The sequence below is a fragment of the Podarcis pityusensis genome (genome assembly GCF_964106645.2).
Source record: "Podarcis pityusensis genome assembly, chromosome: 1".
NCBI lineage: Eukaryota > Metazoa > Chordata > Lepidosauria > Squamata > Lacertidae > Podarcis > Podarcis pityusensis.
Genome location: NC_138028.1, coordinates 129,351,940 through 129,373,634, shown reverse-complemented (window position 1 = coordinate 129,373,634; position 21,695 = coordinate 129,351,940). Strand labels below are relative to the sequence as shown.

The 21,695-nt window shown below is 41.8% G+C and overlaps 1 protein-coding gene across 6 annotated transcripts in view; it reads right to left on the bottom strand.

Moving 5' to 3' along the window:
* Window positions 1-18,939, bottom strand: part of BMPR2 (bone morphogenetic protein receptor type 2) — a 93,777-nt gene extending 74,838 nt beyond the window's left edge. For 2 of the 6 annotated variants that reach the window (XR_013989413.1, XM_081016294.1), the window contains exons 1-2: window positions 18,457-18,652; window positions 17,421-18,110 (exon numbers count right to left, since the gene is read on the bottom strand). Coding sequence is in view for 5 of the 6 variants with exons in the window: in XM_081016294.1 (XP_080872420.1) it covers window positions 17,421-17,496 (76 nt within the window). In the remaining variant the exon portion in view is untranslated. Of the gene's footprint in view, window positions 1-17,420; window positions 18,111-18,456; window positions 18,653-18,784 lie in introns of those variants that run through there. The other 4 variants (XM_081016297.1, XM_081016295.1, XM_081016298.1 and 1 more) reach the window with 4 other exon arrangements.
* Window positions 18,940-21,695: the final 2,756 nt, after the last annotated feature.

Below are 21,695 nucleotides of genomic sequence, written 5' to 3'. Positions count from 1 at the left end.
TAAAGAGTATGTTTATATATTGCACCTTTTAATCATTTGTGGAAGCATGTAATATACACTAAAAGGTAAAGGGACCCCTAACCGTTAGGTCCAGTCGTGGATGACTCTGGGGTTGCGGCGCTCATCTCGCTTTATTGGCCAAGGGAGCTGGCGTACAGCTTCCGGGTCATGTTGCCAGTATGACTAAGCCGCTTCTGGCGAATCAGAGCAGCGCATGGAAACACTGTTTACCTTCCCGCAGGAGCTGTAACAATTTAATCTACTTGCACTTTGACATGCTTTCGAACTGCTAGGTTGGCAGGAGCAGGGACCAAGCAAGTGGAGCTCACCCCGCTGCGGGGATTCGAACCACCGACCTTCAAATCGGCAAGCCCTAGCCTCTGTGGTTTAGACCACAGCGCCACCTGCGTCCCTCAATATACACTAGGTGCTGTAAATGAATAAAACACACAGCTCACAATCTTTATTTGTTACTTTTCTGGAAATTACTACTATTGTATCATTTAATACCTTCTGCATATTTTTAACATGCTACACAGAACATAAAATAAAGTATTAAATTAACCATCGGGCAAAATACAAAAACAGGGCTTATTGTTAGGAATTAACATATTTAATTATTGCATTGAATGCTGAATCCTATTTACACTTATCTGAGAATAACAACACAGAGGGACTTCTGAGTAAATATGCATAGGATTGCACAACTAAAGAATCTATGTAAACAGGTCACAAGGCAAAATTTATTTGCTATTAAAAGAGGTCAGATTTTTTAAAAATTGCCTGTTCACACCACCCTCTAAATCATACCTAATCACTAAATCATACCTAGCACTACTAACAGAGAGAATTTAAACACAACAACCCTATTTAGCAGCAAATCTATAAGAAATTTTTCTGTTGTAGGAATGGATCAGAATTAATTTCGAGCTGTGAAATCTGAGGAGAGAATGACTTGTGGTCTCTAAATATAATTGGTCCAAAGCCCTGAACAGTTAACTCCAGTTGAATTTGGCTATGCGGTGCGGTGCTCATCTCCACTTTCAGACCGAGAGAGCCGGCGTTTGTCCACAGACAGCTTTCCTGGGTCATGTGGCCACCATGACTAAACCACTTATGGTGCAATGGGACACTGTGACGGAAACCAGAGTGCATGGAAACACCATTTACCTTCCCATCGCAGAGGTACCTATTTATCTACTTATGCTGGTATGCTTTTGAACTGCTAGGTTGAACTTCAGTGAAGTGGCAGGAGAAACGGAGCCCCTTCCCTCTTGCTCTCCTGGCTTCAGCGAAAGCAACGCGAAGCCTCCTGAGCACAGCAAGAGCGCTCCTGCTGCGCTCAGGAGGCTTTGGGAGGCTATCCCTGAAGCCAGGAGAGAAAGAGGGATTGGTGCACACCAATCCCTCTTGCTCTCCTGACTTCAGCGAAAGCTGCGCAGTCTGCATTCGCTCCATAAGATGCACACACATTTCCCCTTACTTTTTAGGAGGGGAAAAGTGTGTCTTATAGAGCGAAAAATACGGTATATACTCAATGCCAAACACATAATTGTCTCTTCACGATACAATAAAACGTGCCCCACATATTCAGTGAAACACACAAAGCTGTAAAGAAAATGTGGTAATTCACATTTGGAAATGGAGGAGTATAGAAGATGGTAATGAAAATTCTGTCTGGATCTTGACAGGCAGCACACAAGTGAAGAGGCAACAAGGGGCTATTCTAGAGAGAGAAAATAGAAAATAATACCTAGTTTTTTAAATGAACTAGAAGCTGCTTATTAATAATGAGAGACCAAACATAAGAAGAAAAATATGGAATGCTCACAACCAGTATATTAGAGTCATTATTCACAATACCTTGGGGAGTAAAAAGAGTGTAACTTTATATGTAGAAAAGAAACAATGAAGTTATAATGGTATGGGGTTGCTCGTGCGTAAGTTGCCGCCTCTCCTGGCTATGTTGCCTTGTTAAACCTTTCTGTCTGGACAGCCCTTCAATTCATGGCTGCCTCAGTCGCTAGCAGAATCCGTCAGTGGGCGTTTCTTAAACCTTTTCCAACATAAAAGTTGTTTGACACCCAGTCTCCTCCTACTTTCTCTGCGCGGAAGTCTTCTGCGCAGGGAGGGCATGGGTAGCGGAGGACCAGTGCTCTCCCCGCTGGTGTCCAGTGAAGAGTCTGGGAGCCCTCTCTCTGATTCCCCCATCTGCCCCTCCTTATTCCTGGTGTTGCACTGAATTGCTTCCCCATCTGCTGAGCTGCCTCTCTCCCTGCTGGGCCCTTCTCCAGCATAATTAGAGAGCCTCCCCTCCACCTCTAGCTCCGATGTCAGTTCCCTGACAGAAGTATTTTGCATTCTATTACATATTACGTTTCCAATAATCAGCAAACATTTTGACCTCAGGCTATTTTTAAAAGTAATAGGTGAATTTCAGTATAAAAATTATGTATAAAATCATATATTTATAAAATAACATATGCTTTATTGCTAGAATAAATTGAACTATTTTCCATTTTAAGTAGTAATGTGATGAGCTGAAAAGGAATGAAAAAGCTCCCAGCATAAATCTGTCCATCTTAAAATAAATTTCATAGTGTAGCACAATTTGAAATGTGGTCTAAAAAATCAAGTGCATGCTTGCAGAGAAGTGACCTGGAAAAGCTAAAAATATATCTGTGATAGTCTTCAAGCCTCTGCTATAATGGACATTAGCTCTCAAAGAATTTATTTTAAAACCATATTATTTATTTAACCCATATTGTTTTGTAACTATAGCACAAAAAGAAAAATAAGCAAGTCATTCCTTAGAAATACTTTATTCTGCCAGCTATCACCATGAAACAAGCTCTGCAATTAGGAAGACAAAAAATATAACCTGATATGAGGCAGTCCTATTCAAAATTCCCTGTAAGAAAATTACATGTTTACCAAATTGAATTTCTTAAAGCTATTCCAGCATAGACATGTGTTAGTTTACAGCAAAACTGCAAAGGCCACAAACATTTTCAGGGTATGTAAATTAAAACTAGAACACTTGTCTCAACGTTGTATATAAATGAAAAAACAACTGGATTTTAAGTGGCAATTTGTAACAGCAGTGACTGAGAATTTGGATCATAAGTGGCAGATGGTTGTTACTTTGCAACTATTTGCATTCCTGAACTTTCCAACCAATTCCTAGGCTTCCAAAGCAACACTTGTTCTTCACCACAATAATTCCTTATGTGTTTAACATCTTAGAATTCCAAGAATTGGAGCTTCAGTGATGAAGATTTAGCAATCTGCCTGAACTGAATTGGCAATACATATAAGAACCTCATACCTTCCCAATACACACAGAAAAGGGCCTTGCTTTCTAAAAGATGGTTAGATGAAACTTCATTATAAATTGCAAGTTTTAGGTCCTGGCCTACATCATTTAACAGCAAGGCTGGGATAGAATACTGTTAGAGTACTATTTTCATCTTGCCTGAATTTAAAGTTCCATTTTTCATGAACGGATCTCTTGTTTGCTTATTTTGCCCTGAGGTTATCCAGAAGCTCAGACATCTACAACTCGAAAACACATTTATTTTGACATACTATCACAAGGGAGAGGGAGAGAAACAAACACAGTATAGTTTGAGGCTTACCTCAAAATAATAATAAAAAAAGATGATTAGACCTATGTCAGTTTTTCTCCTGCCTGTTTGCACATTCCTAGGAATATGTGTTCTCCTGGGTATGCTGAAAGAGGCAAGAATTTTGCTGCAGCTGGAAGTCTGATTAACCTGTTCTGTCTTACAAGTGTTGAAAGTCACACTGGAGTCTTTCTGACAGTGACGGGAAGGTGAGCTTAGTTTTGCCTTGTCCCCAAATTAAAAACAAAAACAAAAATCTTCTTTGTGAACACAAATCCACAATGTTTGATTTTTAAAAAGCAAAAAAGATGACAGGAAACTTAAAATTATTGTACCAGTTTCCCCCTTCTTTGCCCCAAAGGAAGCTCAGGCTGGAGTTGAGGACAGCCAAAGAAAGGCTAGCCCCAGCCTTCCCTGTGTATCTTCTTGGTGAGCACCTGAGCAGGCCTAATAGCAATGATGTTATGAAGAATGAATGTCATTCTACTTCAGTTCAACATACATAATTTTGCTTTCTTTGGAGTTAAAGGGATAAGGAAGGTTCTGGCATTTCAACCAGGAAATTTTTAGTAAATTTTCTGAACCTGCTATCTCAGTTATGAAAAAGAACTTCCAGTGCAGGTACATTAATAGTTACTAAATATATTCTTATAAAGTACCTCTGAAGGCTATTTGTGTTTTATTTTTATTTTTTTAAAAACTGTGAATATATGTGCTTTAAGATTAAGCTAGTGGTTTCCAAGAAGAAATGATAGAACCTCAACTAAAGCAAACCTTACTCTACAACCTTGACACAGAAACGAAAACACTGAATATTGCAAGGCAAATCAAGTCGTTCATCAACCAGAATATGAATATTTTTGACAAAGGTCAAGATGGCTTAATGAAAGTCACTTAATCCTAATGAGAAATACAATATTATACCAAGAGTGGGATTTTCCCCCCACCTGAGGACAGCATACTAGTTTTGAGTATGGCCGCCTATACAGTGGTGCCCCGCAAGACGAATGCCTCGCAAGACGGAAAACCCGCTAGACGAAAGGGTTTTCCGTTTTTCGATGCGCTTCGCAGGACGAATTTCCCTATGGGCTTGCTTCGCAAGACGAAAATGTCTTGCAAGTCTTGAGATTTTTTTTCGCTCCCCCCCCCTTTTTTTAAGCCGCTAAGCTGCTAATAGCCCTTTAGCAGCTAAGCCGCTAAGCCTTTAATAGCCGCTAAACCGCTAATAGCGCTAATCCGCTAAGCTGCTAATAGGGTTGCTTCGCAAGACGAAAAAACCGCTAGATGAAGACACTCGCGGAATGGATTAATTTCGTCTTGCGAGGCACCACTGTACTCACACAACACACAGCTGCCCACACAAAGGGTGGCCAAATGCAAAAGATGGCAGGATTCCTAAACTTTTAATAATTGTGTAATAGAAAGAAATGGAGCAGGTGTAGTTTACGTAACACATTACACCTGCTGAAATTTCCTCTTCTAGAAAACAATTAACGCTGTAGGAGATCTGTTCTCTTTTGCAATTGGCCACCCTAATCTACGTAGAAGCATACATATTCATACACATCCACACAAAATGTGCGCACATATCGTCTTTTTTCTCTCATACAAATATATAGACCCTCATTTTCTATCTATTGTTCCCACATACACATAGGATTCAGACTGCACTGAGCCACCCCGCTCCCCAGTTCTAATTTCCAGATGGGGTGATCTTCATTGTGACTGCAGCGCAAACAATGAACCCTGTATGGAAATTAAGTTTCTGTTGGCAATTTTCAAGTTTAAATGGTATACAAGAATATTGAGGAAGTAAAGTTTAACCCTCCCCATGTGTTGCAACCCTCCTCTCTCAAAAATCCCCCCAACTTAGGTTTGCCAACAATCTCCCACTGGAGTTATTTGTATGGTAGCCATTCATGTCAGCATCGCCCTTGAGCCAGTGCCACCAACTGAACTCACACACTTCAGCCCCGACTGGGCTAGGCGAGCTGGGTAGCACTTCCAGAGACCACCTTCTGCACAGGAACAGGTCAAAGTGCTGTGGACTCACAGCTTAGAGTTGTGAGCACCGGATTCACTTCAACAAGAAGACAGTCGTCGCACAGCAGAGTGCAGCAGGGTATAGCAGAGTATAAACCACTCGGAGAGCAGCTCTGTAGAATATTTTCTTTATTCTATCTACAACTATAATACACAACTATGTACAGACCTAATGAGGTCTAAACGAAAATGCTGAACTGCACTGAGTGTCTGCAGCTGCTCTTAGCAGCAACCTTATCTATACACACGGTCTCTCTCTAACACTCAGTCTCTCTCTCTCTTTCTGATGTGAGGCTGGAGCGAAATAAGTAGAGAGCAGAACCACCCCCTCCTCTCTGGAGAATCAGCAGAGACATCAGCAGATTCTTGGATATGGGAGGGGTGAAATCTCCTCAATTCATTGCCCAGTGTTTCTCTCCACACATTTTAGAAGTACTGTTAAGCATCAATACCTGCTGTGAGATGTATTCATATATGTATGATTAAGCAATCATTCAACAAACAGCCTGTCCATGAAGTATCCTGTGAACCAGTGTTAGAAACTCAGATATATAAGCTAACTGCTAAATGGCACCTTAAACCTGGGGTATTGTCACCACAACGGAATGTCTGGGAGCCATTTTCCCCTCAGTGGAATTTCTTGTTGTTGTTATTCATTTCATTTATATACTGTATGTTTCAATGAGAAAATCTCAAAGCAGTTTGCAACACACTGAAACATCAAATAAGCAATCCAGAATAAAACAAACTCAATACTCAAGGAAAAATATTTCAGATCCTTCTCAAAGTGACATTTTGCTTTCCCCATATTTATTTACCTACTTAATTTATATAGCTGTCCCACAGCAGATACTTCTGCTATGGGACACTGACTGTAGGAAGTCAGTGTGGTGTAGTGATTAGAGTGTCAGACTAGGACCTGGGAAATCAGGATTTCAATTCTAGGTGACTTTGGGCAAGTTACAGCCTCCTAACCTACCTCACAGGGTTATTGTAGGGATTAACTGAAAGCAGGGTGAATCATACTCCTTGGAGAAAAAGGTGGGATATAAATGCAATAAATAAGCTCTTCTGCTTACCTGCTTAAGAAAGCTGGAGGGGACAGCTAGAAGGAGATGTCAGTCATCAACCTGGCATCCAGAAATCTCTATGTGGTCGCAATTGGACCTGTGCCAGTCACAAAACACTCTTGGTGCCTGACAAATTTCCAACACTGCTGTGAACCTACATAAATTTTCACAAATGATGAGATCACCTTCTTCCAGGTATGCTAACTTTTCACATGTTAGAAGGTTGCCAGGGTTTTGCTTGCTTGCTTGCTTTGCCTGGAATGACCTACTCTAGACAAGACAGTGCAGAAGTATTATTTCTGCAATTTTAAAATCAGCCCCAGTTCTTAAAATGGAGAACCAGAAAGCCCGTGAATTCAATCTGCTTCTAAACTGATGACCATAACCCCAAGCTACAGCATTATAAGGAGATTTTGCTTTAAAAGTAGTTTAAAATTTAAATTATATTAACATGTTTCAGTAATTTAAAAATATCTCTTCTAGGGTAAACCCAAATCCTAGTTTACCTAAGTGTTCATTTGTAAAAGAATTAAGAGAGGTTCTAGGGTTTTTTACTATGTAAAGACTGTAGAAAATCTCTACAAAATGGATTGCTATATTTCATCATTATCTTGCTATGAAACAAAAGAAAAAGACTGGTTATATACCCTTCCTGGAAGTTTTGGGATCTCAGCTCTTAAAAGAGACGATCAAAGCTTCTGCTTTCTGAAAGCTGTTCTACATGTCATTCTCTGCATATTTCTATAGTGTGGGAAATGTGTTTGAATTACACTGCATCAAGACACTTTATGTTTTAATAAAGATAATACCTCCCGTTAGCCCCAAGCAGTCAGAGAAGTTGCATCACTGTGGGACCTAAATAATACTAGAATGAAGGCTCAGCTATCTTGTTCCATTGCTGACTTTGGTAGATTTCCCCTTGCTCAATTGCAGGGGAAATGACACACTTCTAGATATAGCTTGAAATCCATTTTATACCCCAAGTAAAAAGTGGTGAGAAGAAGCACAAGTTTACTTTTTTTTTTTAAGTTAAGTATTATGCTATGTTTTTAATTTTCAGGAATACTCTAAAATATACAATTGTACATTTGGTTTTAAATAGTTCATAATGCAAGGCAGGCCCAAGGGGACACTAAAAACAGTCCATTTCTACCCCACACCCAAGAACTTGGGGAGGAGTCCAATGGACCTTTACTAGCCCCAGAGCCCAGGCAGGAGATTAAACAATCCTCTTGCAATTATTCAACCTTGACAGATGAGGTACAAGTGGAAGAATGGCATTGCTGGGCAGGAGTGGTTAAGACCAGTGGGAGAAGAAACCAGAATAGTGTCCTAGATATTCCTGAGGAAGATTAAAAGGTAGTCCACAATGTTTCTGGGGAGAGTGCTCACATGAATAGCAACAGCAGGAAGGCCTGACCTGAATGCCTTGGAGGGAAAGCCTGCCTGATGACCACAAGAGACATTAGCAAAAAGCAAGAGAGCTCTTCTGTCTGCTAGGGAATATTTATTTCCCCCTAGCACCAGCTATTTTCCCCAAATGAAAAGAGTACCAATTTACCAGGGCAGGCCATCCTGGGAATGGAGAAGGTGACTTACCTAGAAAGCCCATCTTAATACTGGAGTTATTGGAGAAGAAGCACAATGAGGCAGAAGGAGTCCCCAAAAAATATCTGGTACTTGCACCTTGCAGGTTCCCCACCTGAGGGCATGTTCCAGTTGGCAGGGTGGGTGCCTAAGTCAGATAATTATGTTCTTTGCCCCAAGAGCCACATGGTCTAAATGGTTTGGGGATCCGTGAAATAAAAATTGCCCTAGATTTAGGCACTGAAGAGGAATCAGAACTACCAGTTATACCCATTGGCCTAAAATTTGTATTAGAAATTCAGGTATGTAAGCTATTCGCCAAATGGCACCTTAAACCTTGGCTGAGGTTGCCACAACAGAATGTCTAGGCACAAGGTTGCAAAGCAAAAAATGAATCGTGTAGATCATCAACATTAACATATTTAACAATTCAGTCATGCATTTTACCAATTACAGTAACCTTCCCCCTCCCAAAACATATGAACTAATGCTGCAAGGGGGGGCAGGGGGGGAGTGGGAGAAACACCTTTTGGGGTGCCCTGGCCGGCCCAGCATGGCTGCTCCGAGGCACCCAGCAACCGCCTCATGAAAGACAGGAGCATGGGGATGGGTGAGCTTGCACGTGTAGGCATGAGGGCGAACGCACTTCCTCCTCTTTATCCCTTGGCACATTTGCTTGGAAGTGAGCCCCACCTCACTGAGAGGGGCTTTCTTACCCTTAAGAAAGTGTGCCTAGGATTGCAGCTCTCACAGCACTGCTGAAGCAAAGTTTGCTGCTATGTGAGTCATCTGGCTTGTGCGACAGTGCAGAAGCATAAGACATGTGTCTTTGGCTGCATCCGAGTCACCTGGCTTGCCTAGCAGCACCACAGTGCCATCAGCCAAGTGGAGATGTCAGTCACCAACCTGGCATTCAGAAATTTCCATGTGGTCGCAATTGAACTTGCACCAGTTGCAAAACGCGCCTGGCACCTGGAGAATTCCGAACACTGCCTAAGATAACTTCACACTTGTTGGCCACATGAACCCACGCCTGTGTATGGACTCTATGGAGACAATGGGGGTAGGGGAAGGTTTGAGGTGCTTCTCCTCCAGCGGAATCACAAACATGTTTGCACACATAAAATGGCCGGATGCCTGGAAGACAAGAGGGGATGCATTCCGACAATCTCAAGCCCCACACACAAAGGCCACTACACCAGAACCAGGAAACCATGGTAAATGGCTTTAAAAACCAGAACTTTATATTCTGACTTGTTTAGAAGTCATTAACATGGCTTTCCAATCTGAACATAACACAGAGTTATAGAAAACTGAAGACATCCTGGCTTGTTTCCCAGATCACACAAAAAGAAGAGCAAAACATCTATGTGTGGTTACACAAGCCCTGTTCATATTTTGGCTTAAGATCTTTTAAATTATGATTTTCTTCCATATATATTCCACCTATATTTTTTCATAGAACCTAAGGTAGTGCATATGTAGTTCCTAAAGAATCTCACATTCAGGCCTGTACCCAAACCAAACTTGCTTAGCTTCACCAAAGTGGTAGCCTTCAGACCATATATGTCTTGATACATGCAAAGATGTGATCACTGGACTATGGCCACGGACTCAACATCACTCCATGCAACCTGTCTTTATAGCTCCTTCTGCCAGCTAGTGTTCAAAAATGGTCTTATGCATGTTTGACTGGCTCCAGTACTGCTTATCTGCAGTAACTGAAAGGATCAATTAGCTTTGTCTCAGGCCATTTTCCTTTTATGGGCAGTAGTGGGCTAAAGCAGGGACATAGTGGGGTGTAGCCGGGGCAATTGCCCCAGGCGCATTTTGGGCAGGGGGCACACTTCTCCTGCCGCCCTCCTCAAACCAGCCCTGAGTGTGAGAATGGGATCTGATCAGGTCCCAGCCTTGCAAAGCCACTCAGGGAGGGCAGCATGAGAAGGAACCCAGCCTTGCAAAGGCATGGCTGTTGTGTCCATCTCACGTGCCCTCCTAGAGCAGCTTAGCGAGGAGTGTTACTGTACATGGTGGGGGGTGGAGGGCAAATGGAGCCCGCTGCACCAGGCTAGTGATTGCTTTGGTGGCAAGGACTGGGCTGGCGGACTCCGTTTGCCCACTGCACCCCGCCATGGAAATATTCCTCGCAAAGCCACTTGGGGAGGGCACATCAGGAGGACCAACAGCCATGTGCCCTTCAAAACTGGAATTAATGGGCACATGGCTGTTGCTCTCTTCTTATTCTGCCTTCCTCTAGTGCTCCAGTGGTGATGGCTGGCCAGGTGCAATGGACTCCTATACCATCTTTATTCTTTTCCCTCATCTACTTTCCCCTTCCATTCAGTAAGTAAACAGACAACACAAGACCAGCCGCAATGGAGTGAGTCCAGCATAGAAACCAAGCAGGCTGCAAGACCATAAAAATGCAGGAGACTGCTGCAAAAAGATAGAGTTCTCCATCAGACCACTGGAAGCTAGTAAAATGTGTGGATTTAATTACAAGCCTGACACACACACCTTTAATTTTGTTTTAAATATTTCAGGTACACACTTCCTTGGCCCACATTCATCTAACCCAGTGTGCTAGCAGAAGCCAGTCCAAGGGCAATGGGGCTTCCCCAAGTCTCCCTGCCCCCCAATCTGATCCACAGGATCAAGAAAACTCTCAACAGCATGCAGGGGGGAAGAGAGGAGGAATCATTCAGTCTGGCAAGCAGATATTCTTATGCTGATGGAATGAACAGAAGAGTATGATGTTGAATTCCTCCCATTGCTTTTTCTGCAATATATTCCACAATATGGGGGAAATGTAGAACTGAGCATGCACTGTACACATTTTAAAAAAGATTAACAGCATATTCCCTGGTCAACACACAATCACTCACCATTCATATACAAAAATGTCACCAGAGATAAGAACATTTATTTAGCAAAGAAAAAAAGAACCTTAAAGAGGCAGAACATTATATATACATATATGCAAACATTTTCAATCAATTTTGAAAACTATGTAAGCATCTCTATTATCAATATGAGTTAATATTTGTTTTGTTCTTGCTCTGTTAAGCCACATGTACTCCCATTAACAAAGAAAGAACCAGGAAAAGGTGACATCAGGCTGAAGCAATGCATGAAGGGATGGCTGTATCCCACAGCAACAGAATTAAGTAACTGGAATCAGCAACAATAACCACAGAACATCACAAAACCAGTTGACCTATATTACAGCACTCTACACTGTCCCTGGGTGACCCCATTACATCCCACAGCTTTCAGAACCACCTGTACTTGACATCCAAAACTTTTTCCTTTCATCTAGTCTCTCATGTCCAAGTGCGCCTTTGATTTTTTCACTTGGGTGCTTTGTTGTCATTACAAACTCAATATGCCCATGAATGAGCTTATCTTTCTCCTAAGCCCCCCTCTTCTTATCCACTGACATCATCCACCCCGTGGGAAAGGCACATAGTCATGATTTTTCTCCTTCATCTGCTCATTCCTTCAACTCCCACGTTCAATCCATCACCAAATAGTAACAATTTCCCCTTTCACAAAATTACATGATTGATGGTCTATGAGGTTTCATAGGGTTCCAACTACCATGGAGCAAAGAGAACCTCGCAGATGGTGGCATCTTCACTTATCTGAGACATTCACGCCTTGGGTCCCACCACCCTCAGCAATCCAAAGGTCTACCATTTCCCCACATAACTCTGCCCTTTCTTCCTTGCTGCCCCATTATACCTGGAACTGCATCCAGTAATGTTCTCTAATGCCACCTCTTACTTCCTTCATATTCCTTTATAAAACCCACATTCTCCATTAAGGCTTTCACACAATATAAAAACATAAAAACGAACAATAAAATTTAGGTCAAGTAGGTGGTCCAACTTCATTTTGTAACCTCTATTCTGGGAATCCTCAGTTTATCAGTTTACTTTTTTGGTCTGCTCTTATTTCAAATAATAAAATGTTTAATTTTTTCAGAAATCGACTAAGCATATGTAGCATAGATAAGTCTTATGGCTGTATGTTGATATGAAAAGCAACAGAGTTTTAGGACTTGTTAAAAATATCTCCGCATTACCCGCTTGTACCCGCCTTCCAGTTTCTCAGCCTCAGTTCTTCACTTTTAAATTTAGTTGCTATTAATATGATTGAGGAGAAACGAGAATCATTTATATTGATTGTAATGCAGTGAAAATGTGAATTAAAAATGATATACTGAATAATGACTTGTCTTGGGGTGAATAAAGATGACTGCCTTACCTTGTGAGAAATATGGGTGAGTTTGCTCAGATTACTATTCTCCTAATTTTATACTGTATATAGTGCCATGTACATGGATGACAGTGTATAAATAATAACTTGCAAATAATGAGACGATGGATTGCTGTTCCACTGACTTTTCCTCTGTGAGATGAGTGGCAGGGGAACATATTGAACTTACATGTAACTTTGTCTCACTAGGTTTGGAACTAGGTGATTGCTGTAAACCACGGATATATTTTCCTGATACAGCAATATATAAATATTTTTATAAATAAAATACATTATAACTAAATATACCTGCAAGAGAAGATTGTGGGGATTAGTACCCAAAAACATATAGCTGTTGGTTGCCAAAAAAGAACCATATCACCATACTTCCAGTTCTGCCACTTTCCCCCCTGCCTATTAGATACCTAATTTGTGTGGTGTTTCAATTTAGATAGAAAATGTTCTTGGCTTAAAGGGGTATCAATCAACATTATCCTGTCTCTGGGAAATAATTCTAGTTTAAGTTTTTGATTCAGCCTAATTAAGTGTGTTATCTTCAATGACTTACTGAGACTTTCCACAAGCTAGGGAAATACACACATCTACATTTGGCCAGATTACAGTGGTAATTCGTTCGGGAGGTCTGTTCTTAACCTGTTCTTAACCTGAAGCACCACTTTAGCTAATGGGGCCTCCTGCTGCCGCCGCGCCACCGGAGCACGATTTCTGTTCTCATCCTGAAGCAAAGTTCTTAACCTGAAGCACTATTACTGGGTTAGCGTAGTGTGTAACCTGAAGCATAAGTAACCTGAAGCATATGTAACCCGAGGTACCACTGTATACTAAAAAGTTTGTGATTGAAAATAATAACCTTAGGATAAGTGGAATTATGCTCCAAGTCCAAAGAAAAGTATGTGAGAGCACATAATCACCAGATGAAATAATGTTTTTAAACTGTAATTGTTTTTAGAATGTTTTTATTTTTATCTTTATTTTAAATTGTGGATGTATTGACTGAACTGAGCTCTTTTGAGAGGAAGGATGGGCTATACGGTTTTAAAATAAAATAAATAAATAAATAAATAATGGCGTTTCATTGTTAAAAATAAACAGATCATAGCCTGGTCAGAGCCTGAACTGGAGACCCCATAGGATACTTGCTCAAGATTTTTCAAGGTAAAGTAAGATGTGTAAATACAAATACTTGGATCCATCTATGGAACCAAGCATTTCATAGATCACATTGGAAAACTTTATTTATTTGAGGCATTTATATCCTACAGTTCAGCTAGCAAGGCCCCAGAGCAACCTACAAATCAATAAAAAACACCCAACAGAATTCCTATGTTCAGGCTTACAATGTTAAAATGCATGACACAAGTAGAAAAAAAGAATGGGGAGTGAAGAGAAAAACAAGTAAGCAAAAAAATCGTATTATAAATTTACGAAGTTCTTATAATAGCCAGCTCAGATGGAAATGGGCGGTTTACCCTTAAAAAAAAAAAAAACCTTATCAAGTACCTAAAAAATAGTCTGATAACTCAACCTTTCTTTAAGGGGTTTTATAGCAGCTGGAAGCTGTTGATCCTATGATTCCTCCTCTCACTGCTGCCCCTCCTTAAATCTACTCTGCAGTATGGAGACCCATCACAGCAGATTTGAGGGAATGGCATAGGAGGCTACAAGGGGTGGAGGGATTAGAAAAACTTGGCTTTCCTCCCCATTGAATGAGACAGCATTGAATGTCACCCAAAGTTATTCACAGACTTTCAGTTTTCTCCAAACTGGGTGAATGGGCAGTAAAATGGCAAATGCAAATCAACAGATGCAAATATAAAGAGATGCACACTGGGATAAAAAAATATAATTTCACATAAACACTATTAGAATCTAAACTGGTGGTGACTGACCAGGAACAAGACCTTGGGGTCACAGTGGGCAGTTTGATGAAGATGTTGACTCGGTGTGTGGTAGCTGTGAAATGTGAATTACATGATAGGTTAAAAAAAATGGTAAAGGTAAAGGACCCCTGGACAGTTAAGTCCAGTCTAATTCAACTATGAGGTTGCGTTTTCAGGCCAAAGGAGCTGGCATTTGTCCGCAGACAGCTTTCCGGGTCATGTGGCCAGCATGACTAAACCACTTCTGATGCAACGGAAACACCAACATAGGGATCAATATATGATAGGAATCAATAGGGGTTGAAAATAAAACTGCCAGTGTCATGATGCTGTGAGGTCTATGCTGTGACTATACTTGGAAGGCTGTGCACAGTTCTGGTGCAAAAATGATACTGTAGAGCTATAAAAGGTTCAGAAAAGAGCAAATAAAGTGATTAAGGGACTGGAGCAATTCCCCTACATAGAAAGGTTATAACATCTGCAACAGTTTAGTTTAGTTTAGGAAAAATGGGAAGCAGGGGGACATAATGAATAAAACTATGTATGGTGTAGCAAATTGGACAAGGGAGACGCTTTGCTCCCTCTCATAATTTTAAAAACCAGGACCATCCAATGAAGCTGACTGCTGGAAGATGTAGGATGCACAAAAGAATGTCTTCAGACAGTGCACAGTTAAACCATGAAATTCACTCCCACAAGAGGAAGTGATAGCCCTACCTACTATATGTTCTACCTCCATTGTCAGAGGTAGTATGCTTTCAAATGCTAGGAATCACAAGTGGCGAGAGTGCTTTCGGGCTTCCCACAGGCATCTGGTTAGCCCACCATAAGAACACAATGCTGGACCAAATGGGTCTTTGGACTGATTGAACAGGACTTTTATTATGTTTAAACTGATTTATCCTACAATGTATTCATAGATTTTGTGAAATACATTTAAAATAATTTTGGAATTAGACTCCTTTTATTGATTCAGTATAGGACTCGATTTGTTTTTATCCTTGTTAGATATTGTAGAACTTTACCACTAATTAAATGCTGGGGTTTGTAAATGAGTGCACATCAGAAAGTTCTTGAGTGGTAATAGGATATAGCATATTCATAGAATATAAATCTGGACTCTAAAGACTAGTTAGTGAATTACTTTCTTTAGCAGAGCTTTTCTAGACATTACTGAATATGTAGGTGCCAGGGATTCTCCCATCATATGTAAAACGCTGGCTAGATTGCCCATAAGAACTTCCCCAGTCTATAATTAATACCAAGTTTACTCTCAGGTCAAAACTGAAGACAATTGCTATTCCTTTTAGCAAGCACAATAAATGTTTCAAATTTTGCCAAGAAATCATCCCATAGAAAAACCATGTATTTTTTGCAGACTTGATTGAATATAGAATAGTTTATTACACTTGTAAAGTTTAAATGTAGAAATATGGGTTTCAAATATCAATTCTACAGAGGAAACAGCTTATGAACTACCAATGACATGCACAGTGGACATTAATCTGAAGCACCAATGATTTAGCCCAAGGCCAGCCTGCTGCAATCAAATGTTCTACATCAATCATTTTAGTTCAATATCCCCCCCACAGAAAGCCCTTTTAAAGACTTAAAATTTGTACTGCTGAAATCTTAAGCATGTATACCCAGAAATAAGCACTACCAAGCTCACTGAGATTTACTCCTAGGTAAATCAACCAACATTTAAATCATGCTTGAAAAACAAATATGCAGTACAATCCTACATGTAACTTGCCTAGAAGACTGAATAACCCTTCACATTTAACCACTCATTTTTTTTAACCAAATAGGATTAAGATAGATAGATAGATAGATAGATATAGATATTTAAAGGTTTTAGCATCATTGGCTTCCTGTACCTGAGAAAATTGCTCTCTTAATCTGAATTCTAAAATTTTATTTGAAGGACCCAAATAATTTCACCTGTTCTTTTAATATAATTCTTTTGAAACATTCCTAAAGCAAATTTATTTGTCCACTTGAAAAAATTAGAGGGAAATGAAGTTAGTTTGGTATTTCAGCTGGTAACTGAGGGTAGGAAGACATACAGTACTTCTAGATTTCTGTCAGTGAAATTTTAGGCATATCTCTACTCAGAAGTAAGCACCATTGAGTTAAATTGGAATTATTTCCAGGAAGCAGGTATAAAAACTGGTTGAAAATATGTACAAGGAGTAAAAATTAAACATTTAACATAGACTCAACTCAGAGCTTTTTCATCCTTTATCACCCGTGAAGGTTTATGCCATTATCAAGCTTCCACACATGTCCAAAAGATGAATAATATTGCTCAAGATAGTCAGAACACAAAATAATTCTGCATCAGTTTTTCTGCTTACATTCTGTACTTTTTTCTCTGCCAATACTGACAGATTGTGGGGTTTTTTAACCCAGACATACATTGTTTCACATAGTGTGAAACAATATGTATTACATACTTCAGTCAATGAAGAACCATTGACCACACTTATGGTTGTGAACAAAGATTTCATACACGGCATGCCAACAGTTTCTGAAGTGCAGGATGTGCGTTGGAAAAATACGAATGGTGACAAATATCATAATAAAATAAAATTTCATCCTAACTACTAGATTGTGCTAATCTTCCCCAATAAAATATAGGAAGATAAATAGATTCACTAGATCAGCGTCTGAAAACTGAAACAATTTCCAGGAGCATGATGCAGACATTTTAAAAAGATAAGCCTTAACAGTGGCCAGCCGCACCCCCTTCCCTGTAGGCAAAACAACTAGCGTGGATGCAATCTCTAGAACCAATTAAGTCAAATTATTGAAATGTACTCTGATTTATTCACATGGCCTTCACTGGCACCAAATTGGTTTAAATCCAGGTAATCCGGCTTAATTCGTTTGCAGATCATGCTGTACTGCTACACCCACTGGCTACTTACCAGCCGCAGTGCTGAGTAGTAAGGTGGCAGTGGAGAAAATGAGCAATAGCAAAAGGTGCTGCAGCAAGGCGGTCATATTTGAAGAAATCCAGGAGGGTGGGCGATGCGTAGAATAATTTTCTTTTAAAATGCCAGCAGGAGGAAATCTCCAGTCTCCAAAGAGTCTTAACCCTCTTGGTTTACAATCCAGTCTGAAAGGGCAAATGGCAGATGAGAGGAGCAGCCTGACCTCTTACTCCATTACACGGATCTGTCTTCATGTTTCAGGGCGAGAGTTTTGGTTCTCAAGCGAACATACATGTCCTTTCCCCCCAGCCGGCGGTCATCTTTCGCATACTATATATATGTATATAAAAACCAGGCTTACTTCCCACGCTTCTTCGCAATATCAAAGCACCGCACACGTTGCAAAGGAATCATATCCGAGAGGTGTGGAGAGGACGAAACAAAAAAAACCCACGATTGTCACCTACAAGCAGCTTCCTCGATCCCCCAAAAGGCAGATACGGGCAGGCATTTAAAAGGCCGAGGTCTGAGGAAACCAAACAAAAAAACCCAAAACCACCCGGATTTCTCTCTCTGCCGTCGTCTCTTTCCTGAAACGTTATTTCCAGTCACTTGACGTTTAAAAACAAGGCGTCGTCGTCTTCGACGTGAGGGGTTTTAACGGCGTCTCTCCCCATGACGAGTCTTTGGAAAGAAGAGAGAGAGAAATCGTCAGGATCCGATCCTTTAGCCTTACACGAAGGGGAAAAAATAATAATTGACGGGAGAAAGGGAAATATTCTTGGCGTTTCTCGGGATAGGGCGCCGGGAATGAGGGTGTCCCCCCCCCAGCAGCAGCCCCGAAGGAAAGAGAGGCCTTCTTTCCTCAGCCCACCCCGACCCCCAATACTGGAAAAGGCTTCGAGGGGATGAGGGAGGGCGGAGAAGGCGGGCGCCCCCTTTTCCTCCCCTCACTTCACAAAGGCTTCCCCCCTTCCTTACCTCAGCGCCGGCCAAGCCCTCCTGCCGCCCTCCCCTCACAAACACACACACGGTCTCGCCTGCCCTGCCTTCGGGGGCGCCTCGCTCGTGCCTCGGCCCTCTGAGAGAAGCGCGTTTCTCACGCCACGGCGCGTCGCCTCCCAGTCGCCGGGCGGCTCGGGGCTCGGCTGGCAGCTGCTCCCTTTTCCCCCCTCAGACCAGACACAAAGGGGAGTCGCTGCTCCAACTGCCAGTCTGAAGCGCCCGGCCCGCGGGCGCCGCCACGGTGCCCCGCCCCGCCCCGCCCCTCATTGGCTGGGAGCCGACGCGACGTCGACGTCTCCGTCCCCCCCCCCCAACAAGCCCCTCTTTCTCTCGTTTCTCTCGCTCGCTCCCACTGAAGGTTCTGATCCGCGCGCGGTTGGGAAGCGGCGGTCATAGAGAGGCGGCGCTCCTCCCGGCAGAGCGGCCCCCCTGAGGGAGGGAGGTGAGAAGGTGTTGACGGAGGCCTTTCCGCGCCGCCATGTTGCGGAGGCTCGCCAGACGGGCGGCCCGGCGAGAGGGGGAGCTGCTCGCAACTCTTCCCTCTCTTTCTGGCCGCCGCTGTCGCTGTGGGAAGGCGCCTCCCGCGCCCCTTCGGCGCTCCGCCTGACGCCGCTCTCCCGGTGGACTCTCCCTCCCAGCTTTTTATATTTTATATTATTTTATTTCTTTTTTTCCAATAATTTTTTTATTAGATTTTCCACAGTGATAACACAAAACACAAAGCAAAATGATACACAGAAAAAGAAAAAAGGGGGGAAACAATAAACAGATAAACAATAACAACAAACTTAATTCTTCACAAATCCAACCTTTTAAACATCTTGGTTGACTTCCTCAAATCCCTCCCTTCTGAGTTTCCTTGTAATTAAAAGTAACAGCTTTCCAATATCATTATTAAACTAAAATAATTTCCAATTATAACATCTTAACATTCTAAATCCCATTTATTTAATTATAACTTAGTTTAATCCTGGGCCTATTTGTTTCTTTCAAGTAATTTCTCATTTTTTATATTACAATATTTATTCAAATAGTCCTTAAATTTCCTCCAGTCCTCTTGAAACTCCTCTTCTTTCTGGTTGTGGATTCTTCCAGTCAGATCAGCTAGCTCCGAAAAGTCCATCATCTTCATCTGCCAATCTTCCACTGTTGGTAGTTCTTGTGTTTTCCATTTTTTAGCAAGTAATCTATTGTTTTATTTCGTCCTCAGTCGGCAGGATCCTCAGGGGCAGGCAGGATCACAGACCTGGAAGGGTTATCTAGTCCAGCCCCTGCAATGCAGGAATCTTGGCACACGCCACCGCCCCAACCAGTTTGGAAGCAGTGCTGGATTTACGTATAAGCTAAACAAGCTATAGCTTAGGGCCCCACTCTCTTGGGGGCCCCAAAAAAATATAAAGGGGAAAAAACAACTGGATGTACATTTCCAAAATACAAGATAAAAAGCAAATAAAATAAAAGCTACATACAGCAGCAGTGTTTTGTGTTGTGTAGGCTCCTATGATGTAAGTAATGGGCCCCATCTGCTAGCCTAAAATATTACTGGTTTGCTCATTTCTATATATAGGGTATGGGACGCAGGTGGCGCTGTGGGTTAAACCACAGAGCCTAGGATTTGCCGATCAGAAGGTCGGCGGTTCGAATCCCCGCGACGGGGTGAGCTCCCGTTGCTCAGTCCCAGCGCCTGCCAAGCTAGCAGTTCAAAAGCACGTCAAAGTGCAAGTAGATAAATAGGTACCGCTCCGGCGGGAAGGTAAACAGCGTTTCCGTGCGCTGCTCTGGTTCACCAGAAGCGGCTTAGACATGCTGGCCACATGACCCGGAAGCTGTACGGCGGCTCCCTCGGCCAGTAAAGCGAGATGAGCGCCGCAACCCCAGAGTCAGCCACAACTGGACCTAATGGTCAGGGGTCCCTTTACCCTTTATCTTTATATATAGGGTGCCTACATTCTGCATGTGCAAATGGCTTGAGATACTTATTAGGTCATAAATTACCGTAGAGCATATATTCAATACAAAAAACAGCAACAATTTGTTGTTGACAAAGGACAGCTGGACATATAAAGGGCCCCATTACCTCCAGTAGCCTCAGAAAACCTAAATGCGACCCTGTTTGAAAGCATACCAGACCCTGCTTAGCTTGGCAAATGTGCTAGCAAGCTTTATACCCCACCATTGGGGGATGTTAATGGGTTGTTTTTATTTTGATTATATATGTATATTGTGGGTTTTATGTTGATCTTTTCTGTAAGCCGCCCCGAGACCTCCAGGTATAGGGTTGTATATAAATTCAATTAATAATAATAATCAAATCTTAATTACCGCCTTCTTCCTGATGTACATCTTCACTCACCTGCTCTTACCTGGAGGGGTGGGTGCCAAATTGCATACCGTAACAACATTTCTCCGATGAAAATAGGGACATCCTATTCCATAATAATGTTATTAGTTATACCCCTCCCATCTGACTGGGTTGCCCAAGCCACTCTGGGAGGCTTCCAACATATATTAAAACATCATAAAACATTTTTTTTTAAAAAAACTTCCCTATACAGGGCTGCCTCCAAATGTCTGCTAAAGGTTGTATAGTTACTAATCTTCTTGGCTTGAGGGTGTGCAGTTGCATAACTACATACCCTCCCAACATTTCCCTGATGAAAATAAGGGATGTCCTAAGGAAAAGTGAGACATGCTGGGATCAAATCAGAAACCAGGATGGCTTCTGCAAATCTGGGACTGTCCCTGGAAAATAGGGATACTTGGAGGATCTGAAAATATCCTGAGGTGGTGCTGAGTGAGTCTTATCCAGAGATACACCCCAAACCTCCCACAGAGTTATTTGTACAAGAGGAAGAAGAGAATTCACTTGAGAAGATCAGCAAACATTTTCCTAGGCTGCATAATTTTGTAGTGTGTGCTGCCCATTTTTAAAAAGTAAATTTTAGTTCTTGAGCCATTCTCAGGCTTCAGAGCAATTTGTGGGAGTAAGACGCTTTGAACGCTAGTACGGACTTCTCAGTAAACGTACATAGGATCAGGTCTCCACAACTGTAAAACGTGTTAGTGTGCACAAACACACAAAACCTTCCTGGAAAGAAAAGAGCTAAATAATTACTGCCGCAGACAAGAGACCAAAAGTCTTCTCATGTCACCCTGGGGGTTTCTTCCTTCTGATCACATTAGCTAATGACGGTAGCTGGGCAAAGTTCTCCCGGTGCTGAGGTTTCAGCCCATGGCAAGGCAGTTGTGAGAACATGATGTACA